Genomic DNA, 23,690 nt, shown 5'->3' with positions numbered 1-23,690 from the left:
CCGTCGGACCTTTCTGTCGGGGGAACCTCTCAACGGAAAGGCAAACGGAAACCATAGGTTCCTTTTGCAATACCATTGATTTCAATGAGTAATTTGTTTGAAAAAACGGGACCCCATACGGCGCTGCTACTCAGGAACGAATACAGTAGTAGTTTAGTCAATTCTAAACTACTACTGTATTCGTTCCTGAGTAGCAGCGCCGTATGGGGTCCCGTTTTTTCAAACAAATTACTCATTCACATTGCGGTGGTCCTTCAAAGATTGACCGGCTGGGATCTCGGCAGCAGCACTCATCCATCACTTATCTACCTTTCCTGACATTTTCACCTGTGGTAAGCCTCCATCTGTCAAACTAAGTTTGTTATATCTTGGGCTTACTCACACTATGTGGCGCCGTGCTTTTCTCTCTCAAATCTCTATTGATTTCAATGGTAATGCTTCTGTTGCTTATGGTTTCCGTTTGTCACTGCTGTGTAAGGTTTCCGTTTTTTTACTAAATCTATAGCGCAGTCGACTACGCTTGATTCCGTCAAAACAAATGGAAACCTTACACAACGGAGACCATAAGCAACGGAAGCATTACTATTGAAATCAATGGTAATGCAAGAGGAACCCATGGTTTCCGTTTTCCTTACCGTTGAGGGGTTCCTCCGACAGAAAGGTCGACGGAACCCCTCAACGGAAACCAACGCTGATGTGAACAGGCCCTTATAATGCATGTGCAATGTTTTCTACTCTAAAAACCAGCCAATACCAGAACAAACATACTCTGTACAAAGTTTTTCAAAAGAAATGGAGCAGATTTAATTTATTTTGCATACATCGATGTTATGCCAGTTATATGCAAATTTATTTTACTTGGGCCAAATTCAGATGCACTTGTGTGTCATTTTTAGAATTTTGGTGCACATTCACTATTCTGCCAGTTTTAACAATTAAAAATTGTTGTAAAATTACACTTGTCATGAATGTGACCTCAGTGATTCTCTGACATACTGTTATTATTGGAATTACATCATAAGGATTTTAAGTCCATTATCCTGTATAGGATGAGCCGAGTATAGGATGGTTTTTGAGGAGAGGTGTTCATGACAGACTGCAGGAATTAACAAATAATTAAACTAATCAATTTTTACATCTAAATGTTCAAGTTTTTCTCATGAGATTTATTAAGCCATCTAAACACAACGGAGCTTAAAGACCCATATTTTTCCAGCGTTTATTATCCTTTTTCAGAGTAATGTTGGAGAAGAAGCTGGTTACCATGGTAATCTTCAGTAATGCTTTCTATTCCTGTCCAAGTGATTTGCTCTACAAAAAAAAAATCACAGCGCTTGCTATGCCATAGTGATGGGTATTGCGTTTCTTATGCATACAGAATAGATATGTGCAATGTACACTTGACCCTAGCCAGGCAATGTCTGACTTGAATAGTAGCTAAGTTTCAGTAGCTGTTCCGGTAAGATACTGTATATCACCCGTATTTCTGTTATGTGCTTTTTCAGTCTCTTTTGTAAGATACTTTAGGGTTTCCACTTAACAAGTGCCCACTAATTCAGCTTTGACTTCCTATAGATTCCCAAATCGAAAGGGTATATCTTTTAGTAACAGGTTCCCTTTTTTATAGTGAAATAGAAATGATACACCCTTCAGAAGCAGATCTTTGCACAGTTATAAACCAGATCATGACTTCCATGATATCTCATTGGGTACAATTATCCTTAAATGTGTCAGAACTCCCAGACAGTTTATAGGGCTTTTTGGGAACTAAAGAACAGGCATAGTTGCCCTCCTCAATGTAAAGAGTTTGCCATTCGGATCACTATATGGACTCCCATATATAATGGACAAGGATTGCATTACATAGTAGCACATGCTGGTGTCACATCATCCTACGCTTTACTTGCACAAATCCCTGTTCAGCACACAGGATATTTCTGATAACAGTGTTGACTATAGAGAATATTTAGCACATACATCTTACATTCATATAATCTAGTTCCATAAAATTCCATTTCCCTGCACCAGTGCTCCAGTTGCTAATGAAATATTCATGTCTCTTCTAGCTGCACCTTATTGGATCACTAAACCTGAGAATCTCATACTGTCACCAGGAGATGATGGGACATTGATCTGCAGAGCTCATGGGAATCCTGCTCCAAGTATTACATGGTTAATAAATGGTGTTGCAATTGAATGTACGTAAAGAATTCTTACAGCATTCTAAAAAAGTATTAAAAATTCAAAATATGCAAAAAGGAATATGGAAACACTGTATACAAAACCTAGAAAGTTTAACAAAATGCTATTTCTCCCCCTAATTTAATTGTACAGTCTTTATCTTACTACGGATAAAGCCGATCTTGAGAAATGTCCACCTATGTGATGCATATTGTATAATCTATAATGCAGTGGGTCTTACTAACCATCTGAGAACAGAAAGAGAGTGCTCACATCTTTATCTCCCAATGTAATATTTAACAGAGACAATTATTTAGAATCTTTATCATGGATATCATTGCCCTGTAAGATTTAAATTAAATAAATAAATAAATACGTGAATTGCTGTATAATCTCCTGCTTTGTACATTATGTGTGTTGTATTTGCAGTGGCACCTAATGACCCGAGCAGGGTAGTAGATGGTGATGCTGTTATTTTCACAAAAGTGCAAGAACGAGCCAGTGCAGTCTTCCAATGCAATACCTCAAATATTTATGGCTATGTGTTGGCAAATGCATTTGTGAATGTCCTTGGTAAGTTTATCCTTTTTAAAGACTTATTTTAATGTCATTATTATTATTATTTTATTATTTATTATGTGTTTATTTTATTATTTTATCGTTTGAATTACAGACATGTATGTAATTTTATGCGATTACTACTTTCACATTGTAAAGTGCTATTTTGAATATATGTGTTGTATTGTTTTATAAAACTGTAGTTTTTACCATAATGTATTTATTTTATGTTTCAGCGGAACGGCCAAGGATTCTTTCATCACAAAAGATTTATCAAGTCATCGCCAATAGACCCGCCTTACTGCACTGCAAATCTTTTGGTTCACCTGTTCCACATATAGAATGGTAACACAAGAGGACTACTTATGATATATTTTGGAAGCTTTTGTAATAGAAGTCCCCATTTTATACTGAGGCATATAGAGTTTTTTTCTGTCAGATTCCGTACAGATCCGACTGAAAAATAAATGTGGCATGTTATATTGATTGCTGCATGTATGGGGGTATTCTCCCCTAAAAGCATTGCCTCTGGAAGAGAATAGTTCCATACATACTGCACCCGACGGCGGCACACAGAGGCCGTACATCTCTATTCTAGGCAGCCATACAGCCTGCTCTGCCATGTGCACGGAGCCTAAAAATGGAGCAGTTTTATGCATGAGGCCCAATTTATTTTGATCCATAGATAAGTACAAAAGTGCAGGCACAGAGACTGTCTTTAAGGCTTATACAAATGATTACTGTGACAAGACAATGCTCTTTAACATAAAAATTGGCTGCCCAACCAATAAACTACATAATTTAGAAAGTGCATGGTAAACTTTGTAATGGATTTCTCTCTACAAAAATGATAACGAAAGTAATTGCCTCCATCACATATCCATGATAAGTGTTCAGATTAGATTTTTGAAGGGTCTATTGAGAAGCAGTGTAGGAGAAGCTTTGGATGGTGTACATTACCTTGGTATTGTCAGTTTACATTTAAATAATTTGTCTGCTACTAGTTACATTGAATGGCCACTTTATTAGAGACACTTGCTCTTTGATGATTGAAGCTTCCCAGTATGGAAATTAGACACATAACCCCGGAATGCTGCATAAAATTAAATGAGCACGTTTTCCATGGATTAGTTTCAGAGTGAATCCATATTAGAAAAAAATAGGGAGGAATCCTCCAGCTCACCCACTAGTTGTCTCAATCCAGACTGCGCTCGGATCCTGCGTGACGGCACATGGCAAGGCAACAGGAAAACACAGTGGAAATGATCCTTGCTCGTAGAAAATTATAAAAAGGAAACAAAGTTCCAAGTTTATTCCAATAATTTAAAAGTTCAAGTGCAAGGGGGTGGTAGCAGCAGCCTACGCGTTTCGGACAACCGAGAGCCATGAAAAGGACAAAAGCGTTGTCTGAAACGCGTAGGCTGCTGCTACCACCCCCTTGAACTTTTAAATTATTGGTATAAACTTGGAACTTTGTTTCCTTTTTATAATTTTCTACGAGCGCTGGATCATTTCTTCTGTTTTTTCCTGAATCCATATTAGAATGGCAAAATCAAGGGATTTGTGCAACTTTCAACAAGACATAGTCATCGGTGCTAGACTAGTCAGTATTTCAAACACGCCCACCTTGTGGGGTTTTCTCATGCAATGGTGTCAAGAGTATACTGAGAATGGGGTGATTGAGGAAAACCATCCGGCGAAAGGGGTCCTGTATACGTCAACACTTAGCGGACGAAAGAGTCAGAGGAGAATGTCAAGAATCGCTCTTCTGAACAGGCGGTGCACAATAATGAAAATTGTAGCTAAACGCATTGCTCGTGCTCCAACTGAAGTGTCTGAACGCACAACTCGATGTTCCTCATCATGGATGGGCTGTCACAGCAGACAACCAGTTTGAGTGTCATTGCTTACTAAAGGAAACAGAAAGACAAGACTCCAGAAGGCAAAAGAGTTTAAAAAAAATTGGATCACTGAGCAGGACGACGCTTTAGCGGCAACTGTGAGAAACTGTCCTTTCTGCATTGGGCAAATATTCCTGCAGAACGATTTCAACACCTGGTGACATCTATGCCACGATAAATTACTGCAGGTTCTGAAGGCCAAAGGAGGTCCAACATGCTACCAGATGGGCCATACACTGTATGTCTGTGTAGCGGTACATTTAAGGATGACATTTTGACATTCACGCTAATGGTCATGTAGAACAACAAGTGCTCGCTGAAAACATTGCAGCTGCTCATATTAAACTAAAAATTCACATCTAAAATTACAATTAAAATCTTATGGGCATATTTAAAAGTTGTGCAATTTTCTAATATACCTTTTGTTTCAGTTTCTCACCATTTTAAGGTTTGCATTTTCATTTTTCATCTGCTTGTTGTCAGTGTTTCCATTCACTCACGGCAATTTAGAAATCTTTAATATGTTGAGGGATTGAAACACAAACAAACTTCTTAAGAAGCAAACTTTAGTGTCCGTACAGTATGTTGTAAGCAGAGGGTGCAAGATTAATAACAATTATCATTGACGTCCGCCACTTCATGACACCACTCGTGTAAAACACTAACTTATTCATATTTATAGGAAAGACTCAAACACTGTTTCAGTTTCCAGCCACTGTGTGCTTTTACTCATAGCACATGAATAGATCCTGCAACAGATCAAAACACATGCCACAATGCTTAAATTCTAAATATAAAAGCAAATAAAATAAAGTGTTGCCAGACTTCCACTTCAACGATACTATATTAGAAAGTTACATAACTTTTCATTCTATGATATTAAGTGTTACTAATATAAAAGCCGAAAATACAAATGTACTTCCGATGTAGATTTGCACACTTAGGAAGTCACTACTATTTTATAAAGAGCATATCTAATTCAAAATTAAATTTTTGTTTTTCCAAAAGTTTATGTTTGAAGAACAAAGTGTAGGAATGGTCAGGACAATCAAAAATTGGTAGTAAACTGTTTGCCACATTCCATATTACACCTTTCTTGGGCCATATTTGAAAATGTACTCTTCAATGAATGAAAGAACAAAAAACATGGTTTGCAATTACACTTGAGCATAATATTTGTGTAAATTGAATGTACATTTGCATATTTTTAATGTAGAAATGAAATGAACCCATGAATGCACCAGATGTAGCAATATTTAAGTTAACTTTTAACACATTAAATACACAGTGGCAATAAATTTTAACTTGACATTTTCAATGGCTTTTGTTGTGTAATATCTACAGCAAGTTATCAGAATCAAGATAAAGATTGCTACATCTGTATACTCACTTATTTCTTTATAAGCAGAAATATTTGTTTATAGTGCTTGTTATTTTTCCCTTTCTTGTACAGGTTTAAAGGTGTTCAATCTAGTGTTCTGCATGGAAATGACTACGTCTTCCATGATAATGGGACACTGGAAGTACCAGTGGCACAGAAAGATAGTAGTGGCACATATACATGTGTAGCAAGAAACAAATTAGGCACAGACCAAAAAATCATTGAGCTTGAAGTCAAAGGTAACAGAGAACACATAAACTGGGCCTAAAAATATGTTATCATGTTTGTGCATATTATTAATTTTCTGCTTTATTTCTAGATCCGACTATGATAATCTCTCAACCAGAATACAGGGTTGTTCAGAGATATGGCAGCGTATCCTTTGAATGCAAATTTAAACATGATCCTACATTAGTACCGGAGGTGATGTGGCTGAGGAATAACAGTGAACTGCCTGTCGATGAGAGGTACTTTCAGCATTTTTGGGGTTTTATAATAATAAATTCTAATGTCTAATCTCAATACCCCAAATGATCTCCTTCCCTACTTTTAATGGTTGTATATTATGACAAGTTTTTGAGAAATTCAGTAATAGTTGATAGATGTGTTATGAATTGCCTTTTTGTAAACAGATATACGGTATACACCTTCCAACATAATATGGTACAGGGTGTTAACACATAATTCATTGCATTCTTATGATCCATAGATACACTTTTGAAAAAGAGCGGCTGATGATCAAGAACATAACAGAGAAGGATAAAGGCATGTACACTTGTGTGGCAAACACTACCTTGGACAGCGTCTCAGCTAGTGCAGAACTTTCTGTTGTCGGTAAGATGTTCATTAGATTATTATTTAGTGAACTTACAGTATCTGCTTTTTTGTTTTGTAGACCCTGTAGAATTTACAGTGATGACTTGTTTCTAACTACATGGTTTGGCTACAAGCTATACATAATTATGATAAAGCCATCACCAACATTAAGCTTTAGACTTAAAAACAAATTTCAAATAAAGCTTTTTGGAATTTTTTAATCAAATTGATGAAAAATTCATTTGTGGAATTAAACTAAACTGACCTTTACTTCTCACATTTCGCTCTTTGTCAATTTCTATTTACAACTTAGTACTTATCTACTATGTAGTAATATATATATAACTTACAAGGCTGGAATTATATGAAAGATATAGAGGTCATTCTACAGGGTGGGCCATTTATATGGATACACCTAAATAAAATGGGAATGGTTGGTGATATTAACTTCCTGTTTGTGGCACATTAGTATATGGGAGGGGGGAAACTTTTCAAGCTGGGTGTTGACCATGGTGGCCATTTTTAAGTCGGCCATTTTGTATCCAACTTTAGTTTTTTCAATGGGAAGAGGGTCATGTGACACATCAAACTTATCGAGAATTTCACAAGAAAAACAATGGTGTGCTTGGTTTTAACGTTACTTTATTCTTTCATGAGTTATTTATGTCATTATGGGTGTCAGGTCCGAGGATTCCTAGATGAACAGTTTCCTGGATAGTGGATTGGTCGTCGAGGGCCAGTTGAATGGCCCTCTAGGTCTCCCGATCTGACCCACTTAGACTTTTATCTTTGAGGTTATCTGAAGGCAATTGTCTATGCTGTGAAGATACGAGATGTGCAGCAACTGAAACTACGGATACTGGAAGCCTGTGCTAGCATGTCTTCTGTGGTGTTGCTATCAGTGTGTGAAGAGTGGGAGAAGAGGGTTGCATTGACAATCCAACACAATGGGCAGCACTTTGAACACATTTTATAAGTGGTCAGAAACTTGTAAATAACTCATGAAAGAATAAAGTAACGTTAAAACCAAGCACACCATTGTTTTTCTTGTGAAATTCTCAATAAGTTTGATGTGTCACATGACCCTCTTCCCATTGAAAAAACTAAAGTTGGATACAAAATGGCCGACTTAAAAATGGCCACCATGGTCAACACCCAGCTTGAAAAGTTTCCCCCCTCCCATATACTAATGTGCCACAAACAGGAAGTTAATATCACCAACCATTCCCATTTTATTTAGATGTATCCATATAAATGGCCCACCCTGTATATGTGATGCAAACTTAGACTTTATTTCTACCATACAGGGAGGGTTTCCAATATTTCCCACCTTCAAGGTGTTCACACATTTTTCCGTTTCAGTATTTGGATTGTTTAGCACTTAAAGCACTTACTGAAATTGCCACTTGTCTGGATATACCAAAAGGTGATACTGTGAGCTTTTTCCATCTGCGCCTATAAGATATCAAACTTGAACACATATTTACCAAATGCCAAGTTAATCATTGGCAGATATCATAATCTTTTTAACTTTTATAGAAACTAGTGCAGACTAAAATTGGAGCAGTTGCCATTGCAACAAATCATTTAACTTCTGTATTTTAGAACTTAGACTGGACAGATGACTAGGATCTTGTTGCTATGGACAAATACTGGGCCTTTTATATGCACTAGTTTCTATACATTAAAGTGTAACTATAAGTGTGCTCTCCTGCCTGATCTAACATTAGAGACAGTTAGCACGCAGATCGGTTCAGATGCTTAGGCAACTGTACTACATATTAAGAGTTTCGTGCATAGGTTCTATTTTTAGGTCCTATTGTTAGAACAGAGGTCCCCAACCTTTTGTACCTTGTAAGCCACAGGTTTAACTCTAAATGATGGTCTGGAGCCACGTTTCATTCAGAAAGGGAGGACATATTAACGATTTCACGACTGCCATACGTCCATGGCAAATGGCGGTTGAAAACGGTTAGATGGCCGGGAAAATACACTCATGCAAAACACCCATGAAAAACTGACAGTTGATCCGTTGTTAATTGCACTTTTTTTCACGTCATGTGAATATAGCCTTATAGCCCTCTTCACTCTTTCCTAAAAGCGATCCAGGCTGACGGAGAGAGAAGAAGACTAATTGTTACAGAGCTGCAACAGTGTACATATATATCTATATACATATAATATAGGTAAATATATATAAAAAATTACAATAAAACATATTTTTTCTCATTAAAAGTGATTTGTCTGTTCATAATAAAAATTAAAAACATGGAATTGATTAAACTAATATAGAAAATGAAAGCCTCATAAGTCTTGTTAAAAAACAAAGTAACAATAGTTGTTATATTCAAAGCGGTTGCAAAGATATTATCGTTTAATGAAGTGCATATCAGAAATGGAAAATTTGACCTGGACACAGGGGCATCAATGACCATTGGTCACGAAAGGGTTAAACTTGGTAGAAAAAGAAAACATGAAATGGCAAACATTTACAGATAAATATTTTATTGTGAAATTTGGCACTCAAAATGTCTGCAAGACCTGGGAACATTTAAGAAAGTGGTACAAGTGTTATTGCGTGCTTAAAGTGATACATACCGAAGAAAATAGGTATAATACGATCAAAATTAGCACTGTTTGGGGTTAGTACAGTATGGAGGGCATCCTCCACATCATAAGGCCTCATGCACACGAACGTATTTTTGTCCTCCCGTAAATACTGGCGTAAATACGGGTCCTTGGTCACACGTATTCGACCCGTATTGCACCAGTATTTACGGACCCGTGCCCGTAAATACGGGTCCGGTGTCACCAGTATTCCACCCGTATTTACGGGCACGTTTTCGCTTTAAAATTGCACTGCACTAATCGGCAGCCCTTCTCTCTATCAGTGCAGGATAGAGAGAAGGGACAGCCCTTTCCGTAATAAAAGTAAAAGAAATTCATACTTACCCGGCCGTTCTCTTGGTGACGCGTCCCTCTCTTGACATCCAGTCCGATCTCCCTGGATGACGCGGCAGTCCATGTGACCACTGCAGCCAGTGATTGGCCTGTGATTGGCTGCAGCGATCACATGGGCTGTAACGTCATCCCAGGAGGCCGGACTGGAGGAAGAAGCAGGGAGTTCTGGGTAAGTATGAACGTCTTTTTTTTTTTTTACAGGTTGATCTATATTGTGATCGGTAGACACTGTCCAGGGTGCTGAAAGAGTTACTGTCGATCGTTTAACTCTTTCAGCACCCTGGACAGTGACTATCCACTGACGTCGCCTAGCAACGCTCCCGTAATTACGGGTGCACACTCGTATTTACGGGAGCCCCATAGACTTCTATGGGCCTGCCGTGCCGTAATTACGGCCTAAAATAGGACATGTTCTATATTTTTCAATGGCACGGGCACCTTCCCGTAAGCATACGGGGAGGTACCCGTGGCCAATAGAAGTCTATGAGCCCATAATTACGGGCCGTAATTACGGGCGTTTTTACGTTTGTGTGCATGGGGCCTTACAGACCGAGATAAAAGTCAATAAATTGTTCTATTGCCACTTCGGTGAGTGCCTCGTTTTTTCTACCTTTTATATTAGTACAGTATATGTGTTCTATATTGTCAATCTAGAAATCCTAGTGTAGCCAATGCATCTGGTTGTTACTCAACCAACTACATAACGAGGGAGCCACGGGCTACATATGGCTGCCGAGCTACTGGTTGGGGACCACTGAATTAGAATATGACTCATGCATGAGACTCTCTAGGCATTTTATATTGCCTTAGCAGCTGTACTGCCCAGCGTTCTACCTGCTTCTCTTCATGACCGATGTGGATGGGAGCGCACAATTATAATGACACTTGAATGGCACAACGTGCACCAGTAAGTCCACTTTCACACTGACCTATTATGATAAGAATTTTGCATCAGTATGTGTAAGCCAAAACCAGGAGTGGAACATAAACAGATAAAAAGTATAATAGAAAGATTTGCACCTCTTTTGGACCCGCTCCTGGTTTTGATTTACAGATACTGATGCAAAATACTGACCAAAGTATGCCTGTGTGAGAGAGATTATGAGAAAGATTTACAAAAACCTGTGCAAAAGAATACTGGAGTAGATACCTGAAACAACCAATCACATTGCTGCTTCAATTTTCGAGACTCAAACAGCCTTTTTAAAAAGAAGCATTACATCTGACCATTAGAATAAATGGCTGAGCATGTAACACATGTATGTGCCAAGATCACCAGAGTGGGAGCCACTATTATGGAGCGGCTGTTCGTTCTAGCTCATAGAGCGAACTTCCCAGCGGTGGACTCCTCTGTGAGACGTCCATATGCTCTAACAGGGCACTTGGGCAAGTTTTGTCATCCTGACACGACCCATTTAAGGGCTGTCATTAAGCTCTTTGTTTCCTATGCATGGCTAGTTTATAAATTAAAAAAAAATGCTGTGTACAAGATTAACTAAAGTTCCTGGTATAGATATGTACGTATGATGTTCTCACTCCTTCCGCCACAGATTATATGCTGCGTGGGTTAGAATGCCCAATACATAGGGTTTTCTAAGCTCTTAGGTTTAAAAGGCTGAGACTTATAAAGTTATATTGGTTAATTTGTCACACATTTAGTCAGCAGTATGATTTTTAATACCCAAGGTTATTCAGTCTTCCGGAGAAATGATGAGTCAGTAAGTTCTAAAGAAAATCAATTCAGTTCTAAGAGATATTTAACAATTCTTAAGTGTTATTTATCTGGTCAGTTAAGATTTTCCCTCTGAGGTATATATTCAAATGGAGATATATTTGACTTCAGTTTACAGATTAGTTCCACAAATTTTAATATTAGTTATTAATGAGATTTGTAAGCTTACTTAAATACATTAAGTCAACAGAAAGAAGGAAGAGGGAAAACATTATATATACTGTATATTTATAGCCCCTCTAGACACTCAAAGTGATCTGCGTGGCCATTACTTAGCAGCCTTTGTTTATTACTAACATGTTGTTAATATCCCTTGCAGAACCTACTCAACCACCTCCAGTAAAAACCGGTAAACTGGCAACCCTATCCATATATATGCTACATCACACCCTCGCCATGTGCATTTTCTATGGATGACTTTGTTGCATGAATGTTTCTTAGCATAAAGGAGCATTTCAGGAAAAGTTGATACACTGTGTTAAAGCCTAGTGCAGTGCCTGAGGAGGCGGAACACCAAAGAAAGAAGTCATGCTCCACCCCCTCAGGTCCTAAATTAGACCTAACGCAGTCCCTGGGGTGTTCCTTTAATTTACATGCAGATTTTAAAGGGGAAATATGCTTCTTACAAAGTGCATGCTGTGTAGTCCTGCTGACAAAGGAGGCATAATTCAGATATTTTTATTTATACACATCTAAAAGCCTCTATGATTGGCAAGGGAACCTGTCACCAGCATTTCACCTATTAAACCAGCAATACCTGGTGGAAGTGGGTGAAAAATCATTTTTATGTAACCTATAATTATCTTCTAAGTCGGCTCTGTACCTTTTAGTATTCAGTTTTTTTAGTGTTCCTGGGCCTAAATGAGCATAAAAAAGTAATATCTTCATTTGAAAAGAGTCATATCTTCGTTTGAAAAGAGTCATATCTTCATTTCTCAAGCCTGTCCGAGTTTACCCCGACTCCTTACTTTCGATTGACAGCTCCTTGCCTCCTCCCAGCACACACGAAATCCTGTGCTTGCACATTGATGTCCTGTTCATAGGGCATGCACACAACGGGACACCATAGCGGCGCATGCGTAGTTGCTAGATTTGAGGCCGGGATGGAGCAGGGAAGGCTGTCGGACCATACATGATGGGCGCATGCGCGCTATCTCAGACGAGATTTCGGCATTCAGGGCAGGCCATTTTTTGGCGGTGGGCAGGCATAAGAAGAGGAACGAACGAGACTGCAGCATTATTACCATAAAAGGCGCAAAATGTTTGCAGACCGATATTTATGGTCTGAGGAGTTTAGAAAAGGGGATAACTTCAGTAAACTTTTGACAGCAGCGTCCAGCGAGGGGTGAATAGAGTTCAATAGGTGAAATGCTGGTGACAGGTTCCCTTTAAAGTGCTATTGCTGACTAGAGATTATAATGTGACCAAGCTCTTCACCGATCTGTCTGGCTGTGTTGGACTACATCATTTCTTAAAGCCGATATTTCCCCTTTATGTTAGACAGCTATATTCTTTCTATAATAAGCTGGTTGTTATTGTGCATGACCTCTGCAGAAAAATAGTACCTTTATTTATACTTATTCATTCAATGTGTAAGCACTGCTGGAAGTGATTATGCATTTGTAGTAATAGTGTAGAAGTGTTACAGTACATGTGCTTGTTGAAAGTGTTTTGTGTATGTATTAGATGTATGGTGCTAATATTCATGAACATAATAATGTGTTTGCTGTCCTCAGAGGGTCTCAAATACTCATACTGTACCCATAGAGCCCTATTCTAGGTTTATACTAATGAAGAAATTACAGGACGCTTTACCTCAATTAATAAATAAGCTGGAAAGCTCTTTACTTTATGGCTGCTCTGATGTCTGTTACAGGTGGATGCATTTTATTTTCTACATTGTATCCTACATTATGGCAAATTTACAAGTGTCTGCCTAACTCCCAGTATTATGCATCCTTGACTTGCACTGCTGTCATTTGTAATGTTATTTTCAGCTGCATGTGAATGCGTTCATGACTTGCTCCACATGAATTAACAGATTAGCTTCTTTTCTGGTTGGTTGCTAATCTCTCTCAGTTAGTTGTAGAATTGACTTTACATAATAGAGGATTTGACTTTCAGATCGTCCAGATCCATCTTCCGATTTAGAACTGACGGATCGTCTTGATAGAAGCGTGCAGCTCTCTTGGGTACCAGGAGATGATAATAACAGCCCTATTACAGGTAACTCTCATAGAGTAAATTACATTTTATTCCAATATTGGTTTATAAAGATCCTCATTTATTTTTTCAAACACTTGGATCTCACTATCTCATAAGAAATAATCTTAAATTCTTTCAACTGTTGAATATTGGCTGGAAAGCAGCGTATTACTGTCATATTTTGAGATGCTGCAATGATTAGACAGCATCTGGTTACATAATTTTTTTTATTATTATTATTATAGATCAAAAAAGCCTTGTCATATGTTATTTCTGCTCAATTTTTACCTTGTTTAATTAAGAATAGTTATAATCTAGAATTAAAAAAGGCAGACTATGCAGACAGTTACGTCACCAGGGCTACCCGGTCGGAGATGAAAAGCAGCCATGGTCACCATACAGAGCACCATGATTCAAAGAGGCCGTGTATTGGTATTCAGAGAGGGTGCAGGCAGGGGACTAAGACTGTGCGCATTGGTATTCAGAGAGGGTGCAGGCAGGGGACTAAGACTGTGCGCATTGGTATTCAGAGAGGGTGCAGGCAGGGGACTAAGACTGTGCGCATTGGTAATCAGAGAGGCAGACTTCAGACATGCATTGGGACTTCAACTGTGCGGATTGGGCTTTAGAAAGGGGGTAGGCAGGGGAAGTCGACTGTATGCATTGGGCTTCAGAGAAGGGCAGGAAGGGGTCTACGGCTGTTCGCATTGGACTGAAGCAAATGGTGGGGGAAAGAAACTCTAGCCACATCTAAGGTTGCAGAGCTGTGTGTTGAGGAGGGCAGCAGAGGGACCCGACAAAGCCACGCACACATCTGATGGAGAGGAGCTGGGGTGAGCGATGGTCAGCAGAGGGTTCATTGGTGAAGGAGAATAGGAGTACACTAAACACTGAGCGGGGAAGCACCAATGACAACTTAGTTATGTCACTGTAGATCCGAGAGGTATACGTTTAACGGATTCCTGTGACCGATGCTATACAGTGTCATCCGTCGCCCATAGGCTATTTCATGGCATCCGTTAAACTTATAAGTTTTTGTACTGGACGCCTCTGGATAGAAATCTAGTTGACTACGCTACTCTATCCAGCAAAAAAAGAAAATGCTTTGCCCGACGGACGCCAAACGAATACTCTTTTGACCTCTGTCAGTATAATGAGAGCCTATGAGTACATTTGACGTATGCGTCTGGAGCTAACACAATGCATAGGTCAAATGTGTAGCTAAACACACATGTAAAGATGCCCATATTCGTATTGTGACATGAAAGTATATCTATTTTGCCCCCAGAATTTATCATTGAGTATGAAGATGTAATGCATGAACCTGGAGTATGGCACCTCCATTCTAAAGTCAGCGGCACACAGGCAACAGCAACTCTGACCCTCTCTCCATATGTAAACTACGCCTTTCGAGTTATAGCTGTCAATGAAATTGGTCGCAGTGACCAAAGTGAATCTTCAGAACGCTACATGACAAAGGCAGCAGGTTTGTAACCTTTAATGCAACATATTTGTTCATAATAGCAAACAAAGCACGGTAGGATTAACAGAATATTTCTTGGTTCACAGAGCCTGATACAAATCCATCAGGTGTTAAGGGAGTAGGTACAGAGCCAGACAACTTGGTGATCACTTGGAAAGTAAGTGTTGCACTCTTGTATGTACAGTTGGCTTCATAAAACTGATATTTGGGGCATGATATTATTTAAACACCCTATAAGGGAATTCCCAGTAAACAGAGAGGGTCCCTCATTCAGGTCCCCCATCTATTAGCCAGAGCAGAGATTAGCTCTTGCTCTGGAGAGTCCGACTGTTATGGAATCACTGGTTGTGCAATTCCAAAAAGGCTGCTGAAGATTTTCGGGAGTAAGCGTGCAAATAAAATCGCAAACCCAAATCCGTCACAACTCTGATCCACAGAATCTACGGCTACTCTGAGGTAATTGCAAGGCGGGATGGTTTTTGCTTCACAAAACCCAGGTTGTTCTAACAGAGTTCAGTGTTGGATAAGGGGTGCAATGCAGGCTATACCGGAACAGATAACCAGACAGCCAGAGGGTAAACAGAAAGTCCAAAACAGAGCAAGTGGAAATCTGGTACAGCAGAGGTCAAAACCAGCCAGGAGCAGATAATCAAAATCAGTAAACAAGGGGTTAACGAGAGGCTATCCGAGGTCAGTTTCCAAGAAGTCCAAAAGTCTAGGGCACAGGGTAAGTGAGGGCTTGATCACCACACCTAAGAAAGGAGAAAATTCACAAGCAAAGAAAGAGGGAGGAGGCCAGGTAGAAATGCCCCAACCTACATCTGACAGGAAGAAAACACAGAAGTGGGATAAGCTCAGGAAGTAAACAGAACCGTCCAGAAGCTAGATCAGTAGTCATGGTGATCTTAAAGACACAGACCCTTCCTAACCCTGGCACATCCATGCATTACATGGACAGACCATTGCTTTTAATGGGAACTGTGTATTGCTTCATTTCATCTGTGGTGGCAATACAGAGAAAGTGGAAACGTGCAGTCTGGTTCCCTTACAGATTACAGCTGATCTTTAGAGGTCCCTGCAGCAGGATACCCTGTGATCTGCTTTTTTTCAGGTGCCCTTTTAACAGAAAGAGAGTGTCCAATGTGAAAAACCCCTTAAATTCTGAACAGTCTGTCAAACAAACTTTATCGTTTACATGATTAGAAATTACATCTTGCTTTTCATCCTGACTCATACAGCCTATGAAAGGCTTTGATTCCAATGGACCTGGCCTTCAATACAAAGTCAGCTGGAGGCAGAAAGATTTTGATGAAGAGTGGACATCTGTACCTGTGGCAAATGTTTCCAAGTACATAGTGTCTGGCACTCCAACCTTTGTACCATATGAAATAACGGTTCAAGCTATGAATGATCTTGGATATGCTCCAGAACCGGCTGTTGTGATTGGACATTCAGGAGAAGATCGTAAGTATCCTAAAAGTTTTAGGGCCTAAATGAAGATTATTACAAACAAAGTACCAAGTACTAACTCCCTTTTTTTCCTCCATCAGTACCAATGGTTGCACCCGGTAATGTTGAGGTGGATGTCATTAACACTACTCTGGCAAAGGTTCAGTGGGATTCTGTCCCTCTGACAACTGTTCGAGGTCATCTGCAGGGATATAGGGTATGCATTTGATTTGTTTTGATCATAGATAGATAGATAGATAGATAGATAGATAGATAGATAGATAGATAGATAGATAGATAGATAGATAGATAGATAGATGAAAATAGATTCTTGTTAAAGAATACATTTAAAACTGTATTCAGCACTTTGCATTCTACTAGTCTCTTAAGGTATTAGACAATTATTATTATTTTTTTTTTTTTAAATCAGATTTCTTTAATTTAACACAAATTACTCCCCACAGGTGTTGGTTTGTCAGAAAGTGTACATTATTTGCTTAAAATGAGAATACATTTACCTAAAGAAACATTTCTGGCAAAATACTATTTATGCTTGGACTTTTGGCTCTCTCTCCACCCTCGCTGGGCTATTTCCCCTGGTGGCACCACTCAGAAATCCACCACCACTTCCCCACGCATGATCCCAAACCCAGTACTTCTTCCACACAATACAGAAAGTGAGGGGGTGGGGCATGACTTTCTCATTAAGGCCTGCTATTGGCGTTACTTGAAGAGATTCAGAGTCAGGGGTCTGAAACCACTACATGAGGTAGCCACAAATTTTACATTTTTTCCGGAATATTACTTAAAAGCAACACTCGCAGCAAAAATTGTGTTATTCCTTGTGCAGGACTCGAGGGGACAGTGTGTTCCTTTTAGTTTATAGGGCATTTAAGAAGACAAGCAGCACAATACAAATATCATACAGGGAAAAATAAAATAATTATACCATAAAATGTACAACTCTTGTAATTAGGTTTCTAAGATGTTAAATATATTAATCAATCCTAGTTTAATTTACTGTACATTCTACTTGGTTAATATTAATAATGACAATGTTTCATGGTTACTTGAACATTACAGGTCTACTATTGGAAAGCACAGAACAAAACTAACCGAAATCAGAGGCACATAGAAAAATGGATGCTGACATTTGCTGGAAACAGGACACATGGGATGCTACCTGGTTTGCAGCCCAACACCAACTACGTTCTCAATGTTAGAGTTGTCAATGGAAAGGGAGAAGGTCCTTCTAGCAAAGATAAATACTTTGAAACCCCAGAAGGAGGTAATAAATTTTTCATCAGGGCTGTGCAGGTAGTGGATTCACAACTAGCCCATCCAGAAACTTTAATTCAACCTCTAAAAAATGTAAATGTTTGGCCAAACATTGAAAAAACACAATTATTTGTTTAGTCCTTGCAATATTTTGCTAAGTACATGAAATGTGTGGATCCTGAAGAGACCACTAGGGACAGGCAACAACCTAGGGGGCAGATGTCTCCCCTTCCCTGTTGAGTGAGGTACAACATGAAGGTCCCTAACGTCATCTTCAGGAGTACTTAGATGACAGAACTTGTCCTCTGCCTGAGATCACAGAAGCTGCTTTCTCCCATCGCAGTGATTCCTCATTTCTGCTCCGATTTGTAGCACAGAGATCAGTGCAGGAAGAGGAAGCTTCATGCTCATGAAACTTGAACAAGTACAGGGCAAGAGCAAATAGGTAGGTAGGTATAAATGACTGGGGCACGATAACACTGGACCCCAGGAACTATGTGTGGAAACTGTTCACATCAAATTTAGGCTTTATGGTCGGCGTATACACCAGGGAATTTTCCCAGGGAATGCACTGAACATATTTGCATCCTTTGGGTCTCTAGGGCCATATGGATATGTTTCGGTGTATGCAATAGGAGCTTTGGCAACGCATATGCAGAACTACTTTGTAAACACTGAGTATAGGCTATGCCTTATACTGTCTCTGTAAAATCCTTACAATTAAAGAGTAATGTCACTTCAGAAAACTTAATTGTAGTTATTCATTAGGAACTACCTTTTTATGTTCTAAATTGGCTAGTGCTGCAACTGGTGAGTTCCTAGTACAGGATATATAATTAAAGTTTTGTATTAAAGAGGACCTCTTGGTTCTCCTGATTTGTCATTTTTAGGCCTCTGATACACATGGGGATGTTTTTTTATTTTGTGTTATGGACATGATTTTTTTCCTGCCATTTTGAAGTCCTATAGAAAAGCCCATTTGAAAAAATGCCAGAAATAACACCATACCTAGAGCATGCTATGTTTTGAAAAAAACACCCCTGACCTAAAAAAAAAACAAAAAACCAAAATGCTGTGGATGCAGACTCTCATATGTAACCATAGAATTTAAAGTTACATCTGGCCACAACGTTTTTCGGGGGAAAAACTTGCAAAAACATGCAGTGAAAACCATAAGTAAACAGTGTGTTTGAATCCAACCTTAGTAAATACGAAATAACAATACTGAAGCATCTTTTCTTAGAATCCTGCATGGCGCCATTCTTCTTTTTCTCCCTTAAATATAAAAATCAATTGACAACTGAGCATTACCATTGCCCTTGTCAATAGGGTGTATCCATACACACTCTGAGTCTGTTAGCACTGTTTGGACTTTGTGAGTGTGTAGGGACACTTCCCACTGACAAGAGGAATGGTAACACCCAATTGTCAATGTATAGAGGAATGGCAGAATGCAAGGTTCTAAAAAAAGATGCTCCCGCATTGTTATTTCATATGTGAATATAAATTTTACTAAAACAGATGTGTCAGGAGAGGTGAGATGTTCTCTTTAATTTTAAAATTGGAGAATAGTGGGACCAGTATGAAAGGTTATGTATTTTTCCTGCTAGTCACCCACATGGATTGGCCCTCCGATAATGTAAAGCACTAATAAACAGTAGATGTTTCAATAGAGTCCATACTTAACTTAGAGATTGGCTCCCCCTAGCAGCACCCGAATAATAACATTTAACTCTGGGGACCAGGGAGTTCAGAACTCCATGTCATAAAACCAGAGTTTTGAGCCTCTGACTCTAAGGAAATCTATTAGTAAAATGCTTGATGCATACTGTAGTATGCCTTTATTATAAAATAATTCAAGAGAGGGGCCACAGCATGGAAAAGATTTACTTTCAAATATACAACACGAGTACCCTCTTCCTTGGACATATACAATTATGTCTTAATAATTTGATTATTCATCATCTCTCTGTTGAGGTACATAGAAACTAATATAAAATAGATCGAATGAATCTGACAGCAATTTTTTTTGGACATTAGATGTTGTGAGTTTTGTGTTTTAATATTTTGTTAGAGAATATGCCTTTCCCTGGTATTAAGCTGCTGATTTATTTCATTTACATGTACTTTTTTCTTCACTGAGATTTGTATCCTTATCAAGTATTGTGTACCAAATTTAATAGTAAATTGTGAATATTTTAAATAAACAGCCAGAAAAGTTAATAATTTTTGTTTCTATAGTTCCTAGTATGGCATTTTTACATATTTCACACCAAACTCCTGATTCCTTGACACTGACGTGGAGCCCACCTGTACATCCAAATGGCGTCCTGACTCAATATACTTTAAAGTACCAGTCAAGTAAGTCTTGTACAATATTTGCACTTTTGGACATTATGGATATGGTCTGTTTTTCTCAATTAGAGAACTATAAAATTGTATTGTATTTAAAAATGTTTTCTGAACTTATAAAAAAAAATACAGAAAAGTACCCATATGTGTTTAAATTCTCACCAGATGATGCCACCATAGTTATAAAGTAGTTATATTTCAATTCAGTATGCTGCCCAGCTTTGTTTTGTTTTTATTACGTTAGGGCATGCTGTGAGCCGGATTAAAATGTAAGGGACCACAGTTTCCATAATTTCTCTCTTCTCTCAAAGAGATTTCCTATATTCACAGCTGCCTGCATGCGCTCATTACAAGGTTTAAGGTAGTGCTTTAATTAATCACTTTCTGCTACTGAGACACCGTTCTGCTGCGTTACACTGCACTATCTGCTTACCAGCATGTGAAACACAATCCCTTCAGAAACAAGTGGGGGTGGAAAGAGCAGGGGAGATAAGAGGCATGTGATGTCCTGTAAACTACAGGTAGGGGAAAAAGATTTTCAGTGTACAGAATGTCACACAAGTAGGAGATAAACACAAGAAGCAAGGTCATGTGACTGCAAGTGAGACTGGCTTACAGATGCATTTCAGCTACAGACAGTTTTTTTATCGGGGTTCTTGAGGGGGGCAATCTGCCCATTACCACTTTACATAAATAAAACAGGTTACAATTACTGTTCTTATTACTCATTTCGAACCTGATGTTGCTAGATATCTAATTTTTAAATGATAGTAGGTTCACTAAATAGGTAAAGGAGATAATATGGAGTCGTTGACACTTTTTAAGATCCTAAGACAGTCACCCCGTGTTACTGGTTCAACTCATAAAAGTATCAGAATCCATCTAGGCTAGGTTGTCCCCTTTCTGTTCATTCCTGTGTGTGGGCATAGATGTGATAACTGCTATGGTTGTTACTTTAATAACATTAATGTTTGTTTTTTTTCCGTCCAGTAAATGCCACACATGAATTAAGTCCACCAGTTGAAATTACAATCCCTGCGAATGAAACAAGTTACATTCTTAAAAATTTACTTCAAAATACAAGATATAAGTTTTACTTTTATGCGCACACTGCTGTGGGACCTGGAAGCCAAAGTACTCAAGAAGCAATAACTGCAATGGATGAAGGTAAGATGGGTATGTACCTCTGTAGATCTACTCTCTGACCTTCACTTTAATTAATTCACAATGATAATGTATTTATGGTAAATTACGTTCTATTTTATTAATTTAGGCATAGGTTCTATATAAAACATAAAAAAGCTCACACACAGGTTGCAATGCACAGATTTTAATGCATTGTGTTCCCTTACAGCTTGTATTAGAATTCTGCCCACAGGTACTTCTGTATATGTATATGAAGACCGGCATACCCTCTCCCTAGCTCTCCCTGTCAGGGAAAATGGTTTCAACATGTTTCAAGTTTGACATTGCTCTATTGAAATAATTCACACATCTTTCTAAGCTTAAAGAGGCTCTGTCACCAGATTTTGCAACCCCTATCTGCTATTGCAGCAGATCGGCGCTGCAATGTAGATTACAGTAACGTTTTTATTTTTAAAAAACGAGCATTTTTGGCCAAGTTATGACCATTTTCGTATTTATGCAAATGAGGCTTGCAAAAGTACAACTGGGCGTGTTGAAAAGTAAAAGTACAAGTGGGCGTGTATTATGTGCGTACATCGGGGCGTGTTTACTACTTTTACTAGCTGGGCGTTCTGATGAGAAGTATCATCCACTTCTCTTCAGAACGCCCAGCTTCTGGCAGTGCAGATCTGTGACGTCACTCACAGGTCCTGCATCGTGTCGGCACCAGAGGCTACAGTTGATTCTGCAGCAGCATCAGCATTTGCAGGTAAGTAGCTACATCGACTTACCTGCAAACGCCGATGCTGCTGCAGAATCATCTGTAGCCTCTGGTGCCGACACGATGCAGGACCTGTGAGTGACGTCACAGATCTGCACTGCCAGAAGCTGGGCGTTGTGAAGAGAAGTGGATGATACTTCTATACACAACGCCCAGCTAGTAAAAGTAGTAAACACGCCCCGATGTACGCACATAATACACGCCCAGTTGTACTTTTACTTTTCAACACGCCCAGTTGTACTTTTGCAAGATTCATTTGCATAAATACGAAAATGGTCATAACTTGGCCAAAAATGCTCGTTTTTTAAAAATAAAAACGTTACTGTAATCTACATTGCAGCGCCTATCTGCTGCAATAGCAGATAGGGGTTGCAAAATCTGGTGACAGAGCCTCTTTAAAGGGGTTTTCCCATCAGAGACATTTATGATATATCCACAGGATATGTCATAAATGTCAGATAGATACGGGTCCCACCTCTGGGACCCGCACCTATCTCTAGAATGGGGCCCCCTAAACCCTGTTCTACCTCTCTGTGTTGCGGCTGAAGCATGAGATTTCTGACCATTACGGAAACAGCGTAGCTCACTGAGCTACATTGTTTCCGTAAGTCAGATAGAACTGAATGGTAGTTACGGAAACAGCGTAGCTTGCAAGCTACGCTGCTTCCGCAACTGCCATTCACTGAGTTACGCTGTTATCTTCTTTATGGTCGGCAATCACGCGCTTCAGCCGCAACACAGATCGGCTGAACGGGGTTTAGAGGGCCCTGTTCTGGAGATAGGTGCGGGTCCCAGTGGTGGGTCCCGCATCTATCTGACATTTATGTCCCTGATGGGAAAACCTCTTTAACATGCATGTTATGGGAGGGCCACATGGCTAAACAATGGCTCAGTAGTGATATATCCTGGTGGTGGATGGCTGTGAGCCTTTAAAGGGTTTTTCTCATGAAGACAACTGTCCATATGTCCTATTAGGACATATAGATTTCATAGAAGGGGGACCCCCTCGCACTGTGAGCCAGAACGGAGATAAAATGGACGGCCATTCTGTCTGTCTGTCTTCCCTCAGCAAAATCAGCTGTTTACCATGACCCACAGTGATCAACTGTTTTCCGCCGCAGCTACGATCTGAATGGGTTATGTCTGATAAAACAACCCCTCTGGTTCTGACATTTTGAGATGGAGATGGGGTGGGGTGGAAGTATAGAACTCCATAATAACCACTATTGATTTTTTTATTTTTTTTATTCTTACAACATCTATTTTATTTTAGTGTGTGGGTAGCAAGCACACAGCTCACGTGAAAATTTGAATTGTATAAACCTGCTAGATCCTAAAAAAGATCCAAATTTCAGTTAGCTCTTAGTGGTTTTTTTTTATATTGCTTGATTTGGTATTTAGTTCAAATACATTTTTCTTCTAAAAAGTAGTTTCCGAATTTGTATGTACATCAAGTTCTTAATATAATTTATCTAGTTTCCTTCTAT

The 23,690-nt window shown here is 39.0% G+C and overlaps 1 protein-coding gene across 10 annotated transcripts in view; it reads left to right on the top strand.

Moving 5' to 3' along the window:
• NRCAM (neuronal cell adhesion molecule) overlaps positions 1-23,690 on the top strand; it is a 220,649-nt gene that overhangs the window by 165,752 nt on the left and 31,207 nt on the right. For 4 of the 10 annotated variants that reach the window (XM_075857061.1, XM_075857065.1, XM_075857062.1 and 1 more), the window contains 15 exons: positions 2,067-2,198; positions 2,611-2,754; positions 2,976-3,084; positions 6,094-6,260; positions 6,341-6,488; positions 6,731-6,855; positions 11,850-11,879; positions 13,655-13,756; positions 15,024-15,221; positions 15,305-15,375; positions 16,457-16,682; positions 16,769-16,884; positions 17,751-17,955; positions 20,187-20,306; positions 21,288-21,473. In XM_075857061.1, coding sequence (XP_075713176.1) covers positions 2,067-2,198; positions 2,611-2,754; positions 2,976-3,084; positions 6,094-6,260; positions 6,341-6,488; positions 6,731-6,855; positions 11,850-11,879; positions 13,655-13,756; positions 15,024-15,221; positions 15,305-15,375; positions 16,457-16,682; positions 16,769-16,884; positions 17,751-17,955; positions 20,187-20,306; positions 21,288-21,473 — 2,079 coding nt within the window. The remainder of the gene's footprint in view (positions 1-2,066; positions 2,199-2,610; positions 2,755-2,975; positions 3,085-6,093; positions 6,261-6,340; positions 6,489-6,730; positions 6,856-11,849; positions 11,880-13,654; positions 13,757-15,023; positions 15,222-15,304; positions 15,376-16,456; positions 16,683-16,768; positions 16,885-17,750; positions 17,956-20,186; positions 20,307-21,287; positions 21,474-23,690) is intronic. The other 6 variants (XM_075857068.1, XM_075857066.1, XM_075857063.1 and 3 more) reach the window with 3 other exon arrangements.

Source organism: Rhinoderma darwinii, chromosome 3 (genome assembly GCF_050947455.1).
Source record: "Rhinoderma darwinii isolate aRhiDar2 chromosome 3, aRhiDar2.hap1, whole genome shotgun sequence".
In the NCBI taxonomy this organism is placed as follows: Eukaryota; Metazoa; Chordata; class Amphibia; order Anura; family Rhinodermatidae; genus Rhinoderma; species Rhinoderma darwinii.
The sequence above is the reverse complement of the archived record's forward strand: the minus strand, read 5'-3'. Positions and strand labels throughout refer to the sequence as shown.